Source organism: Pimephales promelas, chromosome 18 (genome assembly GCF_988280905.1).
Source record: "Pimephales promelas chromosome 18, fPimPro1.hap1.1, whole genome shotgun sequence".
NCBI lineage: Eukaryota > Metazoa > Chordata > Actinopteri > Cypriniformes > Leuciscidae > Pimephales > Pimephales promelas.
Window position 1 is genome coordinate 26,144,527 of NC_142786.1, and position 26,049 is coordinate 26,170,575.

The 26,049-nt window shown below is 36.4% G+C and overlaps 3 protein-coding genes across 3 annotated transcripts in view; 2 read left to right on the forward strand and 1 right to left on the reverse strand.

Moving 5' to 3' along the window:
* The first annotated feature begins 6,730 nt into the window (after positions 1-6,730).
* Positions 6,731-17,935, forward strand: ndrg1a (N-myc downstream regulated 1a). Its single transcript, XM_039681207.2, has 16 exons — positions 6,731-6,866; positions 10,921-10,992; positions 11,095-11,130; positions 13,709-13,814; positions 13,957-14,077; positions 14,172-14,234; positions 14,330-14,390; positions 14,595-14,681; positions 14,774-14,830; positions 14,935-15,038; positions 15,127-15,189; positions 15,268-15,319; positions 15,477-15,524; positions 15,912-15,947; positions 16,197-16,248; positions 16,989-17,935. The coding sequence occupies exons 2-16, from the start codon at positions 10,936-10,938 to the stop codon at positions 17,225-17,227; spliced, it is 1,182 nt and encodes a 393-aa protein (XP_039537141.2). The 5' UTR covers positions 6,731-6,866; positions 10,921-10,935; the 3' UTR covers positions 17,228-17,935.
* Positions 17,936-19,029: 1,094 nt separating this feature from the next.
* Positions 19,030-26,049, forward strand: part of ctnnal1 (catenin alpha like 1) — a 94,568-nt gene continuing 87,548 nt past the window's right edge. The window contains exon 1 of the mRNA XM_089123263.1: positions 19,030-19,181. Within this exon, the coding sequence (XP_088979389.1) occupies positions 19,170-19,181 (12 nt within the window). The 5' untranslated portion in view covers positions 19,030-19,169. The remainder of the gene's footprint in view (positions 19,182-26,049) is intronic.
* ccn4a (cellular communication network factor 4a) lies at positions 19,762-24,181 on the reverse strand. Its single transcript, XM_039681209.2, has 5 exons — positions 24,043-24,181; positions 22,188-22,479; positions 21,756-22,010; positions 20,275-20,468; positions 19,762-20,156 (listed from the first exon to the last, which is right to left on the reverse strand). Exons 1-5 carry the CDS (start codon positions 24,085-24,087, stop codon positions 19,857-19,859), a joined length of 1,086 nt encoding a protein of 361 aa, XP_039537143.2. The 5' UTR covers positions 24,088-24,181; the 3' UTR covers positions 19,762-19,856.

The following is a 26,049-nucleotide window of genomic DNA, read 5'->3' on the forward strand; positions in this document are numbered from 1 at the left end:
GTTGTGCATTTATATAGCTAACAATAGCCCCGATACTGTATACTTTAAAGTTTATTTGTAGTGTAGCCTATTTATAATAGATAATTATTTTAGGCTAAATCTGTATAATAATATTGCAGTAGATAAAGTCTGTAACCTCATCAAAAGAAATGTTATAGTAACCAGTTTCATGACTTTTGTAGGGACTACAAAAATAATAGCCTATATTTTAACGTTTAAAATTTACAAAAAAACTAATTTTATTGCGGCAGATACACTTTTTTTTATGGAAGCCCATGTTTCAGTAGACTATATTTGTTAGGCTGATAAACCTAAACATTTAAAACATTAAAAGTGAGATCGAATACAAGACTATCAGATAGCCTACATTAACATTCACATAATGTTTGTGCTCGCCAATCAAAACATGTCGATCAGTATGTTAATCGGTGATTAGCACATCATCCAAGATAATGTTCATTAAGTGGAGGCCATTTCCCCTCAAAACCAATAGGTTTACTCTGCGTCACAAGGTCTATTTTCGCATTTGCCACAGGGTGGCAGTAAAATGTTAATGTTAGATATCGACTAAAGAAATTAAAGAACATTGATGTATAAATTGCTTAACTAGACATAAAACACGGGTAATAGACAACGATAAAAATAGATCAGATATGGACCAACAAAAACACTTTCACATTATGAAAATATTAAATAAACGAAGGAACGAATTTTTACAGAACTTAAAAATGTCTGAAAATAAATGTAAAAACATAAAACAAATCTTTAACACAACCCACATGTGAAAGACTAATGTCAGTTTTGGTCTGTATAAGTTTCAAAGTCAAAGGCTTTTTAAAAGTTTTGTGTAATTTCCACAGAAGATAATGTCTTCTGTTTCGAAATTAAGTATTGAGCAGTAACAGTAGGCAGCAGAGTAACCTGATGGCCCGAAAACTTTTTGAAACAATTTTGACATTAAGCTGTCACTATTCCCAATAGCACCATGATTCTTTAACCATTATCCACCCACACCACTGAAGAACACTGATTACTATATGATCGACTTAAATATTTCTGTCCTAATATTTATGCATGTTCAAACCTGGTGTCCGCATTTGGACTGACAGCTGACCATGCAAAGATAAGGGATGGCAAATATACCACAGACTAAACCTTAAACAGACTAAAATGTTTGTCTTGTCTTAAAATAGATGTTCATCTTGATGCTCTTTCCCCTCTTGTTTGGTTTTACAACACTGTAAAAAATTATATGATCAATACATTATGATAACATATTTACATTGCTTTAACTCATCAAAAGAAGTTAAGCAATTTTATGCTATTTTTAATAAGTTATCTATTTATCAAGGTTCAACTATTTAGTTACTTTAATGTAATTTAAGTTAAAAGACAAACAACCAAGTTGATTGCAGTTGAAAATTTGTTGGGGGGAAAAAACAGTTTCAAACAGAAATTGTGTGGACAGATGGACAGAGTATTTTATTTAAAGGTATGTATTTCCTGGCCTATCCGTTCAGGCACTTTGGGTGGATGAGCGTGAAGAAGGTTATTCATGCTCCTGAACCATTACAGTCTGTGAGCAAAGTATTTTTGAAACTAATGATACATAGTTATGCTGTCTCTCTGTGCCCATGTGTTGATGTTGACTGTCCTAACGAAAGCTACCCATTGTCTCATATAAATAAGTGAGTGCACGTGTCTGTGTTGGTTTGGTGAATGTAGGTTTTAACAGGCATAGAAAATTCTTTCTGTATCTCTATAGAGATAATAGCACTTTTAAGGTGTTATCAGTCTTATTCTCTATATTCACAGTCCTGTTGGAGAACTGTTACATAAAGAAAAAAAAGGATACATTGGTGAGATTTCTTGAATTATTGCGTAATACTTACATATTTATCTGTTTTTGATAGTGATTAAAGGAATGTTTACAAGCTTTTAATTTATACAATTTTGTCAAAAATTAAGTATAAAAAATAATTAAAGACAAAATCACTTAGAACTAAATTCTTAAAAAAAGATTCCATGATGGGAAGAATTATGAATGTGTAAAAAGCTTCTAAGCCCCTGTAATGCCTGTTCAAACCAAGGATGATAACTAGGCCTATAACGATAACAATAAAGATGAAGTTCTAAAAATCGATTTATATGAAATTAAAGCAGAGTCCATGCCACAAACTATGGACGCTAATATAGCTATACATATTCTGTATCATTCTTTGTGTGAACGTGCCGATACCTCAACCATCCGTCTGGCTGATTTTATGTTTTATAATTTATTTTGTAATATTGTGTGTGCATAGGTGTGTGGACACAATGGCAGCATTTCAATCTCATGTGAAATGATATATACGATATGCAAATGAATGCTGTTTAAGGCAGTGGTTCTCAGAAATTAAAGGCCCTTCAGTAGGCCTATCTACATCATTCCATATTTACATTGCAAATTCAATATTAGAATTGAAAACGTACAGATTTATAAGCTACAGTGAATAGTGTAGACACATTTAATAGTAAATATTAATACTAGATCATATTTTATAATTTGCTTTGGTACCACGACAAGTGAAAAGTCAGTTTAGCAATTTTGCAAACCTGCGTACAAGCTTATGACGCTTAAATGGGCTTTTAAACGTAGGCCTCAGTAATAAGTAAACAGTCCATTCAGGACAAAGTAAAGTTCAGTTAACATTTAACAGCCAGTACAGTCTTACTCCACGGCTAGAGACAGAGTTAAGATGATAAAAACTTCCTTAGCCCCGCCTATCAGAGACGCACCAGTCACGTCGGCCACGTCTGCACTGAGTAGGCTACGTGAGGTCATGCGCGTTTGACACACCTACAGTGTTTAGTAGGCCTAATGCAGGTGATTATACAGCGCCGAGGGCCGAGTGAGCACTAGTGTGATACTTTTAGTCACTACAGCGTTTCTCTCATGGGTGGACCAGGGCTTTACATAATTCATGATTTATAAAATCTAGTAGTCTGTCTGTCTACATAGGACAGATTATTACATTTGTGTTCCCAATATATTTTAAAACGTCCTGACCTTTCATTAGGAAATAAGTTAACTTGGGTTTATGATCATGCGACCATGTGCCTTTGTTTTGATGCTGTGAGCATGTTGTGTGGACCGGAGAGGAAAGTCCTATGACTGGCTATAAGGTCAAAAGGTGGATAAAATGATTAACAGAGAGATCGCACTAGCAAGGCACCTGTGTCCATAATCTACCACAGCAATGGAGTAATTATTACCACTGCCTTTGGCTCCAGTTTACTGAAAAATCAGAGGGCAAGTAATTTCTTCATTGAGTACTTATTTCACTTTATTTGCTCAACCTGCAAGGGATACTCTCCTTCAGAAACATCTCATTTGTATTTCTCAGCACTATGCGATGAAACTTCCATTAGATTTCCTGAGAATTCCAATTTTTTTAAGCTGTGGCAGATGAACCGGAAGGTGAATTTTTGAACTGTCTTTATTTCTCCAGGAATTCCAAACCCAGTTTTCCTGTTTAGTAAAATCAATACCCGTGTCCCTCCTGTGGTGCAGCAGTCATGTTTGGCCTCAACAGTTTCCCCATCCAACCTAAAATACATGGAAATATAACAGGTATACTAGATTTATGTATGTTGCCGAATCCGATTCATGCATGACACATAATTATCACCGTTCTAGACTGTTGTGTTGCAGTCAAGCAATGTTTAAAACCTAAAGATTTAGCTTGGACAACTTGGATGGATGCTGGTTACCTTGTAGTGTCGCCTTTGGCAAGTTGTTAGTGAATGAGTTTAGGGCCTGTTTTAAAGGTTATTTTCATGGAAAACAAAACAATGTCAGGTCAGAGCAATTTTCCCCTTCAGTAATCCATTGCATCTTATCAGCAAAGGCAATGACCTGTAGCAAGAATGCTACCATGTTGCCAGGTCAGAGTAAAGTGGACATGGTGGAGAGGGAGTTTTCATGTAGGCCTAGGTGATCCCATGCACCCAGGCTCTTCTACAATAACACATGTGAAATCAATCCACTTTCACCTACTGGTGAAGATAAAGCTGTGAAAATAATTCAAGCAGAGGGGTTTATTTTGCCGGAGAACAGCCCAGGGTGTGTCTGGACAAAACTGCTGTGAGAAACCAAGCAACAATGGCTGTGGACCATTTGTAATTCACATTAGAGTAGAAATAGTCAGTAGTCAGAAAGTATACATCTACACTAAATATGTCTTTCTTATTATGCCCTTGAATTTATGGCTGTAGTTATTGAGTAACTTTATCATAAGCATCAAAGTGAATTGAGTAGTAAAGTGCCTTTTTGACCACTGATAATGGAGATACACTGATTGAAGATCAGATACAGTCTCTGTTAGAAATGACCTCTAAAAATATGATGCCTGTTCCAGTGGCACCAATGAACTACTAGCAAGCACTTCCTCACAGCTGAGACATGATGAAGATTAAGACTTTTAGTAATTGTGTGTGTGTGTCTTTTGCATGGTTGCTCGTTTATATTGTCTGTTTATGAGCTGCTGTTTGTGCTGTTCCACAACACACGTTAATATACAATCCATAATACTTTGATCGCACATGGAAGAGTTGGTGTTGGCACCTCATTGGCTAGTTTATCATTTATTAACTACTTCATGACCTAATTTTGAAACTTGTTTATTTCATCAAACCATAATTTTGAAGATTTATCCACTCTTTAATGCTTACATACTATATGGAATACTATAGAATATTATAAACTGCTTTAACACTTCCATAATACACTGTAAATAGTGTTTATGTTCATTGTGTAACTTTAAGACATCCTATTGTCATCTTTGGTAAATCAGTAATACGAGACATTGAACTGAGTAGCACCCGCTCTGAGGAACTACGCGATTGGTTGAGGTGAGGCCTACTGTACATTGCAGCCTGCTGTCTCATGTCATGCGTGTCTGAATCATGGCTTAGTATGATTCATACTACATCTGACTACTGTTATTGCATCACATTCTACATCTGCACTGAAGCAGTTTAATGCAGTTTAAAGTCAGCGTGAAACATAAGTTGCAATAGTCTTTTCCCCTCTATTGTGACTTATACTAATCAGAGTAAAACCAATGTAGGGTGGGACTTGATTGGAATGATTGGATGGTGGTTTAATATTGCTGTTTGAGTGACAGAGTAACACGTCATCAGAGAAGAGAGGAGATATACTATTATTATTTTGATTAAAGAAGTGCATTCTGCAATATTTCATAAAAACATGAGAAATGTCCCATTTTACTTTCATGGTGACTTCAAGATGATTGATACTACGTATGCTAAATCCTTTGTTTGAAACATGAGCACTATATTATTATTTTTTAATAGTGTAAAATAATGCCTTAAAGGGGAATGGTTTTGTTGGTGAACAATTAGACAAGTCAGCAAGGATAGCAAGAAGAAAGCAAGATAGTCAGTCATCATTTCTACTTCAAACTTGCCCCCATTGACCTTTCATTACCTGAAATGAAGGCATGTGGACCTTTAATACTGTTATATAGTGATCCAGTACACTGCAATGTTCATTTGGATCATGTGGGCATTTCTGTGTGGTTTAAATGATAACATAATGAATGTTTTGTCCTGTTGTAGGATGGCCATAGCAAAAAACGGCCTTTGGTTTTGAACCTCCTTTTATTCCTCTGATTCGTCTGATGCCAAGATCCCGTAGGACGAGAGAGGTCAGTGTTTTATCTGTTCTATACGAGGAATCCAATGACCTCCATGTTGTGCAAACCAGATACGAGTTGTTCAAGATGAATCCTGTTCTGTATTCCAAGTGTAAGGACATGAATGAAAGCCAATGTCATGAACCCAGATTTTGTGAAAACTAATGATAACGGAATTGATTTCCTTTAGATTGTGTGCTAAAATATTTCATTTAGAATGGCTGAAAGCTTATAGTCAACCTCTAACTTATAGCTCTATGATGTTATTAGTAGGCCTACTGTAGGAATCAAGTTTGTTTTTATAAATATATAAATGGAGATGTTAGGTGGATGATTAAAAATGAGTGTAGCACCAGACTGCATGAGAAACTCTGTTCTGAGTACACAGAGATATGAACCTCTCAGGTAAAAGTCCACAAACCTTATCAGTTATTATTCTCTTTAACCCAGGTTAGAACCCGGAGCAGCCAACTCTTTGATTCAATATGTATTTGCCTATAAATCTTAAAATCATAAAAGTTTATCTGGTTAACAATGGTTTCAGTATTTTTCCACAACACAATATGACCTGGCCCATTGCCTGCTTTACATACTATATCTGTGATCTCCTGAGAGTTTTGATTTATGAAAAGTCTCTCATGCTGAACATTTACTTTTAACTTTAATTCAGTTTGTGGTGTAAATGGTGCTTGAGAGTTGATCAGCATATTGGTAGTTCCTGAGCAATGTGTCCTTGTTATCACTGCCTCAAATAAGCTAAACACAGTGAAAGCATTGTGTTGTTAGAGAGGACACACACGCATACAGCATGCACTCCGAACAATAGGCTACTTTATTGATGCAAACTAATAATCAGTTTTGAAAGTATTCTGTATTCTTTGTATGCAATTAGTATTAATCTTGCATGGAGAGAAAAATAATTTTAGAATGTGAAAGACCAGTCCTTAGACATTTTCCACAGTCATCATATCTCACGCAATGCCGTGAAAGAAGGCATGACTCAATGAAGTTACCCAATAGAAGGAGGAGTGGGCAGGACTGACTAAACACACATCTTTATAATTGCTTGCCTTCCACTACATCCTGTCGCGAGCAGCACGTAGCCAGTTGTCACCCTCCAAAACTTTTGTTGGACTTTCTTGTTTTTATTCTTGGGACAATTAACCGGTAAGTCATAAAAAGAGCTATATCATAATTTTTTATGTTACAATATTGTCTGTTTCTTTATCTAATAAAGCAGACCGTGTGTAAAACATCTCGTGATATCGAACAAGATATGTATTTGTCAGCTTTAAAAAATATACCCGGTTTAAACAGTAACAATAACAGCAATAATAAACAGTATAAAGTATCTTATAATTGTACAGCGAAACCACAATTCTTTATTTATTTATTTTAATTTTTTTGTTGTTGGTGTATCATTCCGCGCGTGCGTGATTGGCTGCACGTGCAAATGTCAACAAGTGTGAGCTCGAGTGGTAAAATGAATATGAGATGTACGATATCTACTAACATTAGTTTTCACCTCACTGCACATTTTGTATATCTCTCCGTTCATATGTCTAACTAAACTCAGTTTATGGAGCTTTCTCCTAATGACCTGAATCAGGTGTGTTGCATGCAAAATTAGCCTACAGTTACTGAGACCAGACTGGAACACCACAGAGACTATATCAGAGTCAACCCTTTATCTAGGTTTATGGGTTACATTTTATGTCACCTGACCCATCTGAATAACATAATCTGCATGATCCGACACAATATACTAATTAACTGTTTGTATTGCTTTAGTTTTTAGTCTTAGCAGTTAAAATGCACTGTTGCTGTTAGACATTTTGTGAAATACTTATAATTTCAACGTCAATCTCACTTGTTTACTTCTTAAAGCAGATCATAAAGATGTAATAGACTACTTTGTTGCCATAGAAGTTTTAAATTTTTCTTAGGAAATGAACATAATATTAAATACAAAAAACTTGAATTATAAACAATAATATTCAATAAGGTATTAATAGAAATATAAGTGGCATGCATACTGTCTATGGTGGCATGTCATAAAGGATTTAAACACTCGGAATTTGTCCTTTGCATCTAACCTTTCAAAGTCCACCTCCTCACACAGGAACAGTGAGTTGTGATTGTGAACACACACACACACACACTAGAAACTGTGGATGCACACACCCGGAGCAGTGGGCAGCAATTACCTGTGGCGCCTGTGGAGTGATTGCGGGTTAGGGTTGCTCAAGGTTACCTCAGTCGTGGGCATTGAGCGTGAAAGAGAGAACCTACATTTTTCGAGTCCTACTCTCTACCCATTAAGCCACAACTGGCCCTTAAAATAATGATTTGCACAAAAGAAAAGCAGAGCCACCTCTGATACTAGGGCTGAGGTGCATCAGAGCTGTGTTTTTTTTGTTGTTGTTGTTTTTTTAAGAATTATTCGTCTAGCCTCTGAGCAGGCTGTATATGGACACCTTTACTGATGTCAATAATGACTTGAAGGATAATGTATAAAATATGTATATCGATTTTATAGTTATGCATACGTGGCTGTAAAGATCAGAGATTACTGTCTGTTTGTGTTTTAGGTCAACAAGTGTTATTGCTTAAATGTGAGAAGAAATTTTGTAAGAATGCAGCACCCCTGCAGTCATCGATCTTCAAAATCTCTCACAAATAAGAATATAGGTCTACAACAGATGCTTAATTCCAGATTTAACTCAAGGCTTCCAGATTTAGATCAATTGTGGATTTTAAGATTCCCAAAAATTAGGGAAGCAGTCATTGTTTCTGCAGATGGGCTTAAAGGAGTAGTTCACTTTAAAAAAAACTTCAATCCAAAAATGTCATCCAAGATGTCCATGTCTTTCTTTCTTCAGTCGAAAAGAAATAAGGTTTTTGATGAAAACATTCCAGGATTTTCTCCATATAATGGACTTCATTGGGAACCAAACGGTTCAAGGTCCAAATGAGAGTTTCAGTGCAGCTACGACACCAGACGATGAATAAGGGTCTTATCTAGCGAAACGATCGGTCATTTCAAAAATAAATAAAGTAAGTTTTATTAGCACAAATGCTCGCCTTGCTCTGTTCTTTGAGCGTTTATGACTCTTCTGATCAAACTCGTTCATCAAAACGAACAAATCTTTTTTTCGAGTCATGACTCGAAGGGTCCTACAGTAGATAAGACTCTTATTCATCGTCTGGTGTCGTTTAAAGCCCTTTGAAGCTGCACTGAATCTCTCATTTGGACCTTGAACCGTTTGGTTCCCAATGAAGTCCATTAAATGGAGAAAATCCTGAAATGTTTTCATCAAAAACCTTAATTTATTTTCGACTGAAGAAAGAAAGACGTGGACATCTTGAATGACATGGGGGTGAGTAAATTATCAGCAAAAGTTTTTTTTGCACTTTTTCAGCAAAAGTGAACTACTCCTTTAACTCTGATGATTCTGTAACTGATTATAGTTACATTTTCAGACACAGTTATTTGAAATTTGGAAATCACTGAAAAAAAGAAGAAGAAATGGTTATGGGAAATGAAAGAAGCATTTCCCTTTCCTCTGCAAGAAATACTGGTTCTCTCTGTTCCAACATAAAAATACAGAAAAGCTACAGATTTTGATGCTATATAGCAACCAAAGTTAATGAAAACAAACATGCACATTCATACAAATATAGGAATATTTAATTTAAGACATTAAGTCATGTTTACCATTGTAAACTGAAACGGAAACCTGGTCTGGAGAGATGGACAGGTGAATTGGGATTTTCTGAAGTACATTGAGGATCTGTCCTTATGTTACTGCAGTTTATATCCTGCTGAGACATTACTGCCACTGCCAGCCACTCCCAGGTAAAAGATTAGTAGAGAGGCCATAAGGGCAGGTAACTGAAAAACAAGCAGGTGACCTACTTGCCAGCGGAACCGTTACTTTTTGACTTCACTTGTATTTGATTTTGATTATATATTCAAAAATAAAAGATAAATCTCATATTCTATAGCTTGGTTAGTATTCGCAAGTAATTTCAGTTCTCACATGATTCTGGTCAGGAATGTGTGTAGGGGGCTTCTGTGGAAATGATGGACTGCACAATCATGCTTTTTGAACCACAGAAATTCCTCTTGATAAACAGCTTGGCTTGGTTCCTAGAGCTCGTCTGTGAATTAGAAAATCAATTGCTGCCTCTTTTTATAGGGGCTTGGTACAGGAACACTCCTTGAACCTGTGGGATGATAAGACACAAAGGCTTTCATGCTGGTTTTGGAGCAGCTAGTGTTTAAGGGGTGGAGGGACTGCAGGAGCCATGGAAGCAGCTGTGTCTGTGGCTTCCTGTGTGTTGCGTCCAGACCCGCTACAGAGGAAAAGCCTGACATGTGACCTTTAGAAACCTCAGTCAGACAAAGAGCTTGTTCAAGCTCTCGTTCAATTTGCATGCGCATCAACAGTCTTTTAGGAATGCATGATCTGCATCATCCAAAACAAATTGGAAAAGCTAAGGATATAATTATATTTTTTTTAAAAACACGCCCAAAGAAATGTATGCGTAATGTGTGAAATGTGTCTTGCTGTAGTTAAACTCCAAAATTGCAAAAGCTGGATCTAAAACTGCAAATATAGTGATCGCATGTGTATGCATTGCACAGGAGTGGCATCCAATACATTTTTCCCAGATTAAAGTTGCAAAAAATAATGTTATGAAATGATACTAAACATAACATGATGAACAAATAAATTGTATGATTTATTATATTTTAAATTGTATATTCTTTATTCATCTTATATTACATTTACATATTTTTCACATAACATTCTTGATAATCTATTATTATTCTTGTTGCACTGGAATGAGACACTAGGGAGGAGCTTTTCACTGCCCCATTATATTTATGTACAGTGTGTGACAAATAAAATATCCTTGAACCTTGAAAATATGAAACTGTAAATTAAGAAATAAACACTTTGTCATAAACAGTGACGATGTTTAAGGCTACGCAAAACAAAAGAGAAAGGACAATTTATCACATCTTATTTCCTTGATACTCAGGATATCCACTCATAAAGTTGTTGTAAATAGCCGTTGCCAAAACTGAATTACACCAAAACAAAAACATGGAACTTGATCTTGACCTTGGAGGAAGTTAGCGGTAAATGATTTGAAGTGTTATTTGTTGTTGTTATTTGTTGTGTTAATGTCAGCTTTTTCCTACCTCTAGGTGTCTTTGTTGAGAATGGATGATATCCAGTTCATTGAGTCAAAGCCTCTGCTTGTGGACAGGGATTTGAAAGTATGGGAAACACCGTTGTCTTGGTCAAGATTTGTAATGAACGTACATATTTATGCATAAAGAAGTGAACACTTATTAACTTGCACTGTTTCTCTATTCTAGGGGTTAAGGGAGGCTGTCCAGCAGCTGGTGATTAAGGCAAGCATTTTATTTTTGGGTTTTATTTGGATGGTTTTCTGCATCTGTAACTTTGCGAACTAACTAAGGCTATATATATATATATATATATATATATATATATATTAGGGCTGTCAAGCGATTAATCACATCCAAAATAAAAGTTTGTGTTTACATAATATATAATTATGCACGGTGCACTGTGTATAATTATTTTATATATATAAATACACATACATGCTTGTATATATTTGAGAAACATTTTCATGTATATTCTGTATATAGATTTATATATAATTTATATAATACATAAATATTTTATATATAAATATTTTTTCCTAAATATACATGGATGTGTGTTATTTATATATATATATATATATATGAAGAGTTCAGATGCAAAAGCCTCTAAATGCCATTTGAAATTTTCTTCTTTAATGATGATTTTTGTCAAGCTTGTATATTTAAGTTCAGTGATTTCACTTAAATGGCAATGATAATTACCTATTAATTGTTATTTAAGTGAAATTACTGAACTTAAATATACAAGTTCGGCAAAAATCATCATTAAAGAAGAAAATTTCAAATGGCATTTAGAGGCTTTTGCATCTGAACTCTTCATATATATATATATATATATATATATATATATATATATATATATATATAATTATACACAGTGCACCCACATATAAACACAAACTTTTATTTTTGGATGTGATTAATCGCGATATATTAATCATATTAATCGGTTAATATATATATATATATATATATATAACAGACAGACAGACAGACTGACTATTCATAGCCTAGGTCCAACAACTTCTAGGTTTACTTTCAACAACTAGGTCACCAGGTCATTCAGACAAATAAGAAGATGCCAGACCATTCAATTCAACTCTATAACACGCTAGCATTAAAATTGGAGTATTATGTTCTCTTTTACGAACCCCAGTTAAAAATCTGGTTGCAGCATTTTGAACTATTTGAAGCCGTGACCGAGGACAGGGACGTATAATAATCCAAATGAGATGAGACAAAGTATGTATAAATCTGTCGATCTTTACTCTGGACAGTAGTTTTAATCGAAAAGTGTGCCAGTCTTGACACCACAGTTCTGAGATGCATCCTTGCGTGCTGATCCTCACACAGATTAAAGTCCTGAAGTTTGGGTCATGTGTTCAATAAGAGTGTTCAGCTTCTAGATGAATGACGTGGGCTGCTGAGGGATACACCGGCCATCTGCCTGAGCCGCTCACGTAGGCCTCGTCCCGTTTAAAGAGATTAGTGCCGATAGGGAGACAACATATGTTTGTGTTCAGTCACTATACAAAGCCAAGACGTTTATGTCCTTGTCTGTGTTAAAGATGTAGCAGCTTGTGCTTCAATTTGAGGCGGCTGAAACTAGTTTCTGCAGCGTCAGCCAGTTGATCTTTGACCGGAGAACTGCACTCAAAGACTTTTCTCAATGACTCAGTGTCATTGTTTGTCACTAGTGTTAAATTAACTTAAAAAGTTAATTTAGTTAATTGAAAGTTAAATTGAAAGTTAAAGTTCAACCCGTTGGAGATGATTTATGATTTGTTGGTTTTAGTGGTTCTGAAGCTTCCATTTTGAAACATGGGAAAACGTAAAGAAATACAGAATCTCATTGGAAATGCTTTTTTTAGTCAAGTTGTCTTTCAAATGTACTTTAGTAATTTCTGTTAGAATGGAAAAAATGAAAGAAATTTGTCAGCAGTTATTGGCCATTACCATGTCCTGAACTTCTATGCAACTCAATTGCATTTTATTGTCTGATTTGCTTGAAGACAACAATTATTCAATGTGAACCGCCACCCCAATCATCACATTATAGTTTTGCTCCACGTGCCCAAGTTTCCGATGGCCTAGAGTTGGCTACTCCAAGTACCTGGCACAGGCTGATCCAATTTACGGATGTCGTTAACTAGAATTAACTTGTTTTGATCTTGGTGCAAAGCATGCTGGGACCGTGGGGCTTATGTCGAGCGACAGCAACAGGGGTATAAAACCCTGCGCACAGATGAATATTAGCAAAGTGCCACAGGAGCTTACTTCCAATCGGATCTTATATTCATTCACATCACTTTTATTAATTACTGATTTACTAAGCTGGCAGCCATGGTTCTGGAAGACTCTGAAATGGAATTAGTATTCGAGATTGAAGTCGCTGTGAGTAGAAGCCTTCATCTTGCTTTTTGCTCATTTTAGGGATTTCATTGACCATTTTTTGTTGTCTTAGTGGTTTTGACAGAAAGGAATTGTGTCAGTCATAATTGGGGTTTGATGCTTTGTGAAATCAGATGGATAGTTTTCATGGACCGTGAGAGCATTTAAAATGTTTGCAGTTGGTCTGAGGTTAACTTGCAGACGGGTTTCAACTTGTGCTTGCCCTTAAATGTTACATTAAATTGCGTGGCTACGGTCACAAAACTGAAGGGTTTTAATTACACAGAATAAACATTCACCAGTTGTCGTTGAGATATGCGCTATTGAAGTAAATTGTACCGCAGATCAGTTTAATGCTGCTTATGATTGTTCAGCAGATGCTGATAAGCATTGTATTGTCATGTAGGAACATGATGTGGAGACTCCATTTGGCAGAATCCACTGTACCATGAAAGGAGTTCCCAAGGGTGACCGGCCCGTCATTCTCACCTTCCATGATATTGGACTGAACCGTAAGCTGTTATACTGTTAAACTGTATCTCCAGTTATAAAACTGTCCCTTAAATCTTTTTGTTTTGCTTTACAAGACATGATAATAAAGAGGTTTTTCATAAGTATATTGGCTTTAATGTATATATTATGCTTCTCCAATAGAAAAAAGCTGCTTTGAACCCTTGTTCAGCCATGAAGACATGCAAGAGATCATGCAGCACTTTGCTGTGTGTCATGTAGATGCACCAGGGCAGCAAGAGGGAGCTAACACCTTCTCAACTGGGTGAGTTATAGTATATTTAGACGGACAAGTGGATATCTATAAATTCATGCAGAACTATAATAATTGACTTTTGTGTGTGTGTGTGTGTATACAGATATGAGTACCCTTCCATGGACCAACTGTCTGAGACTCTTCCATCAATCCTTAAACATTTTGGGTGAGGTGTTTGTTTTATTATTTAACAGCTTAAGGTAGATTTAAGTTGTTGTTGTTGTTGTTTTAATCCTAAACTGATTTTCTTAAACCCCACAGACTAAAGAGTGTGATTGGCTTGGGTGTTGGAGCAGGTGCTTATATCCTTGCTAAGTTTGCTGTGAGTTTGATTTCTTTTTTGATTTTTAATAAGTGATTTCAAGATTTAATTAAACCAGGATAAAAGAGAGTTTATTTTCCTGTGGATTTTGGCATTCATTTGGCTGCTGAGGAATGTCCCAAAAATACTGCGTGACTTGAAGTTTCTTTATTTATTAAATAAGCGTTTAAACATGTTTGGATGAAATGCTGTTTTCTTTTTCAGTTGGATTACCCTGCTATGGCGGAAGGCCTTGTGCTAATAAACATCAACCCATGTGCTGAAGGCTGGATGGACTGGGCAGCACATAAAGTGAGTGCTAACCACTAAAATTCGTATTTTATATACCGTTTCAAGCTTTTGTGTGTGTTGTTTCATCGGCTCCTTATTCGCATATCTTACAGATCACTGGTTGGACTCAAGCCATGCCTGACATGCTCATCTCTCACCTGTTCGGAAAGGTTGGTCAAGTTTAATGTCTGACCCAATTTAGATAATTTTATTTTTTTTTTAATAAATGGATTTATACTAACATGAATGGGTTTTATTATTGTTATTTTTCCAGGAAGAAATCCAACAGAACCATGATCTTATTGGCAGGTTCCGTCACCACATTGTGAATGACATGAACCAGTTCAATCTGGAACTCTTTGTCAAGTCCTACAACAGGTAAGCATAATACCAAAACTAATACGTCTTGCTAAAAAGCATTGTCCGTTGACATAATATTTAATCAATGCTTTCATCCACTTCACAGCCGCAGAGACCTGGAAATCGAGAGGCCTACACCCGGTGGCCACGTCAATGTCAGAACTCTAAAGTAAGTCTGAAACTGTTTAAAAAACGTTTAGAGAATGAAGGATTTCCTGTAGTCATGACTTTGTCACACTGTTTTTAGATGTCCTGCACTCCTGGTTGTTGGAGACAGTTCCCCTGCAGTGGATGCTGTGGTAGGTTTAAATTTATAATTCAGGACTACCTATATTTGCCAGATTTTTAAGTTTTTTTAATTAAAAACTGACTTTGAATGCATTTAATCCTGCACACCCAGACTTCATATCTGTCGCATGCCTATTTAGTAGTTTAAAATGTATTTTTTCTGTACAGGTTGAGTGCAACACAAAGCTGGACCCGACCAGAGCCACACTGCTTAAGGTGAGTGGCCTCTAGTGAAGCTGGCAGGTATTTATAGTCCACATGGAAAAGTCGGGGCTGATAAGATTCCGATAGCTCAGCATTATCTAGTGACTAATTTACCCAGGTAGAGCAGAAGCGGTCTACACTGGCCAGCTTCTTGGCTGATTTTTTTACCTCGGCTGACCTAATTTTCCACAGCCCACCCTCAGGTAGACTAAGAATTAGGTTTATGTCACCCAAAATGGCCTATTTATCCCCGATAAGTGCTGAGACCAGTGGAGTTAATGGAGCACTAGGTGTTTTAGACACCTGCATGAATGGCAGAAACAGAAATGAGAAACAAGCAGTGACGCATTTGTGTTTTCCCTGCATTTTAACTAACATATGGGCCTCTTCTTTCTTCAGATGTCTGACTGTGGAGGCTTGCCACAGGTCGACCAGGTGTGTATTTATAAAGTTTATGATCATTTAGATTAATTTACCAGTTTATTCAAGGTACAGGATGATGATTAGGGATGAGGCCCGCACTAATCTCATTACGGACGGCAATGGCACAGTTCTAATTCTCAGATAGCCACCTGTTGCTACCAGCTGTTAGAATCCATCCGGTTTCTCAACGTGTACTTAGTGAAATCTGTTTTCCACCTCGACCTGATTAGCTGTTTTTGTCTCATTTTATTGTCTCCTTAGCCTGGGAAGCTAACAGAGGCTTTCAAGTACTTCATTCAGGGCATGGGTTACAGTAAGTATTGTTTTTGTCTTTTTGTTCAGTATAGTCTGTTTTTTACATACATCTGTGTCTTTATAAAAATACACGTTGCAGTGGCACACGTTATTACGTGTACAAATAACAACATAAATGACGGCGCTGTGCTGCCATCTAGAGGTGTGATTTTAAATTTCAACCTGACTTGCTCAATTTGACTTTCTTAAGTATTTTGAAAAGTTGTCTAACAATTTTGGGATCAGTAAGTTAAATTAATACTTTTATTCACCAAGGACACTGATCAAATTATAATACTGATCAAAAGTGACAGACATTTATAATGTTAAAAGGACAAAAGTTTGATTTATCAAAAAAATGCACCACAGTTTCCTTAAATATTTTCACCATAAATAATTTCTAACCATAAATAACGCCATAAACCTTTCTTGAGCAGCAAATCAGAAGAATCATGTGACAGTCTGTGCTGACAATTCAGCTTTGCCATCACAGGAGTAAATTACATTTTAAAATATATTTAAAAAGAAAACGGCTGTAATAATATTTCACAATTGTACTGTATATTTGTTCAAATAAATGTAGACTTTGGTGAGCATAAGAGAAATCGTTTAAAAGCATAAAATATATTGCCGACCCCAAACTTTTGAACGGTAGTGTTTCTTTATATTAAACTTGGAGACATGTGATTTAACATAATACACCAGTTTTGATAAGCAAATGCAAATATGTATCCTAATCTGTCTTCCTCTGCCTCTCAGTGCCCTCAGCCAGCATGACCCGCCTGGTCCGTTCCCGCACAGCATCCGGTTCCAGCATCACCTCCTTTGATGGGAACCGCAGCAGGTCGCACACCAACGAGGGCAACCGCAGTCGCTCCCACACCAATGAAGGCCGCGCTCGAGCCCACACCTCCGAAAACCAACGTGGACGTTCACACACCGACAACATGGACAGTTCTGTGGACCAGGCTCCCAAGTCCACCGAAGTGTCCTGTTAGACTGGTGACGTTGTCTCCGGTCCATCTCACACATGCATTAACCTCTCTGTTCTGACTGTGCTGCACTGCCACTAACTACCCATGCAACAAGACTGCCACATGTTTCCCTCAGGCACCATTTTATTAGTCGGAGAGCATTTACGCCAAAGTGTCTTGTGTTTAAGACGATTTCCTGGGGAAACGCTGAGGAAGGAGTGGCTAGGATGGCAAGGGAAAGGATGGAGTTGAGTGGAGATTTTTTTTATCTTTTTTGCAATGGCTGTCTTGTTGTAGTTGGAGGCAATGCAGCAGAGTTATTGTGATGGTCATCATCAAAGTATACTGGGCACTGAGAAGGGCACATGAAGAGTTCAGATGAAAAACCCTCTAAGTGCCATTTGAAATTTTCTTCTAGAATGATCATTTTTATCAAGCTTGTATATTTAAGTTCAGTGATTTCACTTAAATGGCAATGATGATTACCTATTAATTGTTATTTAAGTGAAATTACTTAACTTAAATATACAAGTTTGACAAAAATCATCATTAAAGAAGAAAATTTCAAATGGCATTTAGAGGCTTTTGCATCTGAACTCTTCACATGTTTGTAAATTTATGTTGCTCTCTAGTCGGCAATTTAATTTCTTCTGTCAAGTTATTATACCACACCTTTTTCATGCTAGTTTGAGTGCATAATTAATTTGTATAATCTGTATATGTTGAAATGGACCACTGAATGGAAAAGGGATGGTTTGATCACGGAGTAGAGATGGTGTTTTTTTCATTATGCTAACCTACCTTATAAAACTAAGGTGTAAGCTCCTAATGTGTTGATTTTCATCCTGTGTGTGTTCCATTATTTTGGGTTATATTTGTAACTCATTAAATTATGCTCTTAAAAATAATTTTAAATGATTTTTATTGATCGATTGTTTTAACATTAGTTTAAATTCAACAAAACAATTTGTAGATAGAAGGATACAGGAAAATGTCTGTATATGAGTGACATTTTTGTTGTTTTTTGTATGTAATGATAATTTCTATGCAATCAAGCACAACAGAACAAAATGTGCCATGGAATCCTCTACTTGGACTGGATTTTTTTTTCTCAAGGCGTTGAAAAAAGAAAGCAAAGGATCACACGGAGAGACGGATAAATATAAGCAACACACCTGCTCTTCCACGCACACTAAAACAAAAGCTTGCCGCTTGATAAGGCCCTTTGCTTTGTAAAGATGTAAAACAACCTGACGCACTGCATTTTTAATGGAATAACGGTTTGTATTTATTAAAAAAAGAAAATAAAAAGCTGGTTACTCAGTTTTTTGTCTGTTTATTTGATAACTCAGAACTGTGTCCATACAGTATAGTATATGGAAGGTCAAACTTTATAAGGCATAACTTGCTCCAAGGACAGCATCAATTAAGAGCATAAACGTGGGAAAAAGGTATGAAATTACAAAAAGCAGATTTCTTCTTTACATAAACTTTGCATAAATTAAGACCTCTACCTACAGAAGTCAAGAACTTGTCTTTTTTACTTACATCATTTGTACATCTGTCACAATAATAATCTTGGTTGAAATAACCTAACAAATGTGAGTAATTTACCTTTGGCTAAGCCCCGCCCCCCTTAGTTACTGTTGCTACTTCCGTCAAACTTCATCTGTGCTCTGGTTTGGTATAAACACGGTTATTCTGCGACAGCTCTTCCAGCTGAAATGTTATCAAACTTTTATAATGCAGCAAATAAAGTGTCCGATAGAAGTAGGCAAAAGGAACCTATGCGTTTGAAGGCTATTCAAGACATACAGGCGAAACGCAAGAAACAACAAGGCATCCACATGTTAGAGGCAAAAGCATAACGTTAACGTTACCGGTCACAGTCAAAAACTGAACCACCCCAATTCCTACTAATCGAGACGGAGGCTGGGACTAACAATATCAGGGAGCAACACTGTTCATGCAAATCTGGGTAGGTCTCTATTCACTTCTATAATTGTTGTATTTATTAGCAAAGTGCTAGCATATCAACAACCGGAATGAGAACCGAAATCATAACCTAAAACATTATAAAACGGTCTACTAGTATAACTTCACAGTAAGGTTAGAAGCAAAAAAAGATGTTGATCTTTGAGGGGTTTAGCTGACTGAGGACGTCCATACAGTTTAGCTAATCCAAAGACAACACTTGTCAGGATTTGACTTCGTCTTTGGGAAGGGGAAAAAACGGACACCCCCATCCAACCTCTCTGGGAAACGTTTAACCATATTTTAAATAAAACTACGACGGTAATAATAGCCTACCGAGAGCAAAAATTTGAGATGCTTGTGTTGAAAGTCAATGGAGTGCTCATCGCTGTGAAAAAGTGTCGGACCTCTGTGGGAGCTCGTTCTTGGCTGCGCTGTGATTGGTCAATCTACATTCTAGGGAGTGGCTTAGCCAAAGGTGAATTAGGTTGCAAGAGGCCACATAGTCTTAAAATAGCATAAATTAGAAAATGTCTGATTGTTTCCGTTTCCAATAGGAAAAAAGTCTCATACAAGAAAGAATGATGATGGTCCATTAAATATTAACAAATTAAAGAAAAACAAATCCGTGGCTTTCACCCAAACCTTACTATTGACTTTTCTGCAATGTCTTGTACACTCAGTTTCCAATCTCACTTCTCTCGTGGTATTGCTCTAGATCTGTAAATATGTCATTGGGGTTCTTACAGCTCAGGTTGCAGAAGCAGGCGTTAATCCACATGACCTGCCAGGTGAAGCCGGATCCGTTAGGGCACTGAAAGTCGACCTCCACGGTCTTCGATTTGAAGGGGATGCAGCAGCGTTCATCCGTACACACGCCACAATATTTGGGCCAATATGTTTTTGTACTAGTGCAGCCAGACATGGTGAAGTTGTGTGGCCTCTCCACCCTGTAGATGTTCAAGCACTTCTTTCCAGGCTTGTGGAGAGTGAAAAAAAAACATCCTTTTTACACTATAGTCATTCATATTGCTCTTAGTTGGAAATTTGATATTCATTATATTACAATAAATGTGATGTTTGTGCTCTTGCTGTACCTTTATGTGCTTTGTGATGTCCACTTTGCAAGGCCGGAGGTTGCAGAGCCTGCTCTCTTTGGCCATCCGACACTGCTTGTTGTTGTTGCTTATGCGTAAGGACACTCCACGGCCGCAGGTCTTTGAGCAGGGACTCCAGGAGGTTGTCTGGGTCACACAGTTCTTGTGCCAGCTGTCCTTTATACTAGACAGGGCTGTAATAATGCAGAGAAAACAATGAATGCATTCTTCATTTGTGAGATTGAAAAATTATTTTCGAATTATAAAGTTTTACAATTTTTATTTCCTTTCATTAAGCAAGGATGGATTAAACTGATCAAAAGTGGCCGTACATTTATGATCTTACAAAATATTTCTATTTGGTGTTATTTAGAAATTTCCATTCATAAAATAATCCTGAAAAAAGTGTATCGCACAGACTGTTCCCTGCTTTTAACATTAAGAACTGTTTCTTGAGCAGCAAATCAGCATATTAGAATGATTTCTGAAGGATCATGTGACACTGAAGACTGGAGTAATGATGCTGAAAATTGTGCTTTACCATCACAGGAATAAATTACATTATTTTAAAACTGTAATTTTGATCAAATATATGAATCCGATCTTACCGACCTCAAACTGTACACTGTAAAAAAATATTGTTGGTTTAACTTAAAAAAGTAAGTAACCTGGTTGCCTTAAAATTTTAAGTTGATTGAACTGGAAAAAGTGAGTTAATACAATGAAGGAGATTAATTTAATCATCAGAAACTCAAAATAATAAGTTATCTCAACTAAATAACTTATTTTTTTTTACAGTGTAGAACAGTGGTGTACATTTACATTATATTTAGTATAATAAATATAATAAAAATATAATTATAATAAAATGAACTGATCATGACTACTATTTACTATAGACATTTCCATGACTTTTCCTGGTCTGGAAACCACAAATTCTGACCATAGAAAATCAGGCCAGAATACTTTTCTATCTTAATATAGAAAAAACACACGGTAAAAAAAAAAATATGGTTGGTTTAACTTAAAAAAGTACATAAGTAACCTGGTTGATTGAACTGAAAAAAGTGAGTTAATACAATGAAAGAGATTGATTTAATCATCAGAAACTCAAAATAATAAGTTATCTCAACTAAATAAATTATTTAAGTTGATTTGACAAAAATAAAAAATGTTGTGATAACAAATCTTGAAAATATTTTTTTACAGTGCAACAATAGCAGTTCCCTTGTAATATTCAGTTGGCAATATGTTGTAATTTAAATAAAAATGAAAATAAAAATCACTGAAATATACTATATATTTATATATTTTTATATACACTATATATTTTTTTTGGTAACTGATGCTAATCACAACACCACAAGTAAAAGAAGACAACATAAATCCCTTTATGTTATCTCTTAATTATGCAGATCAGAGATCAACTCTTATATGAGTTTTCATTCAATTGGAAGTACGGCAAACACCGGAGATCATACCGGCCATTGTGTGTCGTGGTGCTGTCTTGCGCCCCCTCCTGGACTCGTCACAGATCCACAGCTCACAGCAGCGGCCGGGGATTTGAACTCGGTGTGGGTTTTGGCACCAGACCCTGGGGGGCTGAGACTCATTACACAGCGACACACATCCAATCGCCCCGTTAACACACAGACACTGGTATTTGCAATTGGGCTGAAAGCTCTGGCCGTTGCGATAGATCACACCATTGTGCTCACAGCCAGTGCCTGGCAAATCTGGACAGCGAAAAAGAGCAAAATGATCCAAGGTGGATACAATACTAATGGAAACGTATACTAAAAGGTGGAGGGAATGTATTCTGCTCAGTGTCCACCTTAATCCAAGCTTTAAATCTTCATCGTAATCTAATCACAGTGTTAATAAGAAGGCTGTGTTAGTACAATGACACTTACACGCACATACTCCTTTTTCGTACCTAGGCTTGTCTGCGCTGTAATCACAGTAAAGGCCACGATGATGGTCACAGTTTTCTTTCTCGTTGCAAACCTCCCCCACCTGTTTGGCACATGCTTGGCAGCAATCACAGCCATCCGTGATCAGGCTAACGCCTGGAGGACAGGTGGGGGGAGTTTCAGGGCATTCGCAGGGCCATTGGCAGTACTGGGTGCGGTTATAGGGCTCCGGGGACACGGGCTCTGGTGTGGACAACATCTTAGAAGAATCCTGGGAAAATGCCCTGTGAATCTACAAGACAAGTCCCAACAGATTCCTGTTTCTGACACATTTAGGCTTTTGTTTCTCTTTTCCATGTTCCCTCCTGGCTACAGACATTGTGAGAAATGGGTCGGAATGAAATGTTTGTTTGTCCTCACTAACATGATTTAGTCTTAGGTGACACAGATAAACATCAGACATGTAAAACATTTCAATTTAGCATCTAAATGCAATTTTTTCCTGCCATTTATAATTGGAATCTGTGTAGCTTCATTACTACAGGCCCAATACATGACACTACTATATCTCAGAGCAATGAGCCAGTTCTAATTACACTTTCCTGCATGTATCAAATTATAATCGCAATAGACTTCTTGTCAGTTTATGGATCTCATTTTGTAGTAGCAAATTACTGCCATCAGGTCAAGAAACAAATAGAGCTAATGTGTGGGTAGAGAAAAATATTTATCATCTTATGGTAGCCACGAGCCAATGTCACTTTTTTTTTTGTAACCCATCAATTACGGTAGTCAAACTGATGGAGTTTTAAAGGACAGGTCATGATGATAAATTAATTTAATAGCAGGCACCTCTTGAAGTTGACTGCTTTAGGCCCTTATGTTTGATTAACATGACTGATTGATATGGCAACACACACAAAGTGAACCGAACTGTTGGTTTACAGCTGTGAGGCTCCTTAACCTTTGACCTCATAGCCTGTGTGAGTTTAGCAGCAGATAGTTGCCATCGTTAATATAATTAAAGCATACGAATGCCGTCAGTGTGGCAGTTCTAAGTATCTAAAACACAGAGGTTGGCTGTCATGTTCAAAGACAAAATGGAGCGAACTAAGCTTTAAAAATGTCAAATTACTCAAACAAATAAGAGTATTTCTCTGAATACTCGCTATGCATCTTGACAAACATGCTCGTTTCAGTCCACAGGGTGGCAGTATAGTCAGAGAATAATATATTGGGTCACACATGACAATGTCATGTGTTGTCATTGCATTCTTTAAATGTGTGAAACATTAGGTCATTTGTTAAGGATGCCTTTCACATATTTAAAGCGCATTTCAATTTTATTTATGTGGATTATTAATATTTTTTAATGTGAGGGGAAAAAGGAAAATAGGAGGATTAGAATTACTGATGCCAAAACTGTTACATAAGGTCTGATAATAAGGAAGGGGTTCATTTTAAACTTATTAAAGAGTAGAATATATTTGAGAATAAATGTAAGCTGCTCTAATATATTTATTGCTTATAGCCTATTCCTTTTATTTTACACAGAAAAGTAATATTATATAAAAAATTGAAATTCAGTTTAATCAGGTATACACAGGTCAAATCAATTGTAATTTGCAGACAGAACCTTTCTGTTAACACAAATTCAAATATCATTATTGCATATTTTTTCCACCGCGTGTTTGTTTTGTCTCCAAATAACAAATATCACCTGCAGTGATGAAATAATCCATCTCTGATGATGGCTAACACATATTACCTAATACTTGGCATGCATGAACTGCATGCGTTTATTTACTTTTAATGTGGGTTAAATAACCCTTAAATAAATAATTATGTTTCTTACCTGTGGTACACAAGCGAGAAGAACCCACAACAGAAGCCAAGTCATCACTAATGCCGAGTGATAAATGCATTGAATCCAAAGTTAGATGGTGCTTAAAAAATTGCCCATACGCGAGCCGGATTCATTCATTTGGTCACCTGAGAGTATAGCGCGCACGCACACGTTGCTGCCTCGCTGCCGCTGTAAAAGTTTCATCCTCAAGACGTCAGAGCCGAAATGCTCACGTGTTTGGCCAAACCAGCTTGCAAATTCTGTAAACTCATCCAAAGTGTTTAATCGGATCTTAAAAACAAAACACCCTATGTACCTAAAATCTCACCCAATACTGTAAACATACAGAAAGCCTTGTCACCTTGTATTATTATTAAAGGTTAAAAATGCATATGATGCGGTTTTTATTATGATAACAGCATAATATTTGAATGATATAAATAAAATTATAATAAATATGTAATAATATAGTGCTCATAGTTAGCAAAATACTGCACTCTATAACTCATTTTTCTAGCCAACTAACATAAAGGGCTTTTTCTGAGGTAAATGTTTTATGACTTTTTCTCTGCGTGAGTTCTGGACGTGTGGCGTGCTGTGGCGTGAGAGCGTGTGAAAAGTGTCACGCTCAATGAGTGAGAGTTGGCACTTGGCAGCCCTGTGCGAAAGGCTGTGCTGTAGCTACCGTGAAAAAAAGTCTTATTAATAATACGTATTCATGATATACCACTAGCCTCAAGTAGCCTACCTCATTGCTTTTATAAAATGGTTACCACACAATATTAAGATATAAAAATATCAATGCAAAGTTCATAAAGTAAATCACTAAATGCCTTCCTTCCGCTGGAAATAAATAACCGTGAACAGAAGTTACATCATTTCGCCATTAGATTGCGACGAAGACAGTCTTTATAAGTGAGTCAGTGCATCTCACAAATCTCCATCAACTGCAAGATGCTATCCTATCAATATGAGAAAAGAGGGACAAAAAAAGAGGGTTAAAAGAGGGACATGTTTCTGGGGAATACATTATAAAACATTAAGGTCTCAGTACACTTGAGTTTATTGGCAATAAATTGCACTTTATTCCACCGAATGGCCAGATTGAAACAATAACCACATTGATGATGTCATTGTTCTATAGCTCAATAAATACCTTAAATTAACTAAATGGAATATATTTGTTGTTTTTTCTTTGTAGCTAAAACCCTAAAGTAAAAAAAAAAAAAATTAAAAAGCTAAAGTTATTGTGTGATGCTTTATTCTTGTGAGAAGTCCCAGAAGGAAAGACTAATGAACACATGAGAACAAAGAGACTGTTATTTCTACCACAGAGCTACACAAAGGTCAATTGCTGGCAGTGAAGTGGGTTATTTTTAAAGGGTAGGCAGGTGAAGACATGCAACTCAAAGATCTAAGAGTAATTGTAGTTCTGCTACAAAAGGAAAGTGCATTTTGCCCCTTAATAGGATGAACTGGTATGGATGTAAAGTTAAACTCATTCTCAAATGACATCTGACATTTGCCTTTATCAGTGAGGAAGTAAAGACAGAAATGGTTTGTTACAGAAGTTAAATGAACACAACAGATAGTGATGTCCAACAAGATGTCCAATCTTATGTTTTTTAGTCAGGGAAAAAGAACAGCTTTTACTAAAAAAAAAACCTCTATGCATTATTTTTCTCTGATTGTTTTTTTATGAAATGTCATGTCTATTTATTCTAGTGAAAGCTAATTTGTCATGCCAGCATGTGAACAATAACAATGTGTTCGAATTAAAAGCTCAGATTCCACTGAACAGTGGCTTTGATTCAAATGATTTGTCTTAATAAGAAAAGAATTAACATCACATCGGTCATTAAACTGATCTGTTTGAGTTTGATTAGTTTTAATCAGGTAGCAGACTCATTCATTCTTATATAAACACAAAACAATCATTTAAACTATGTACCAAAATTGATGTATGTTGAGCATCAAATTATAAATTTCTATTAAAGACTTTAAAACAACATGCCA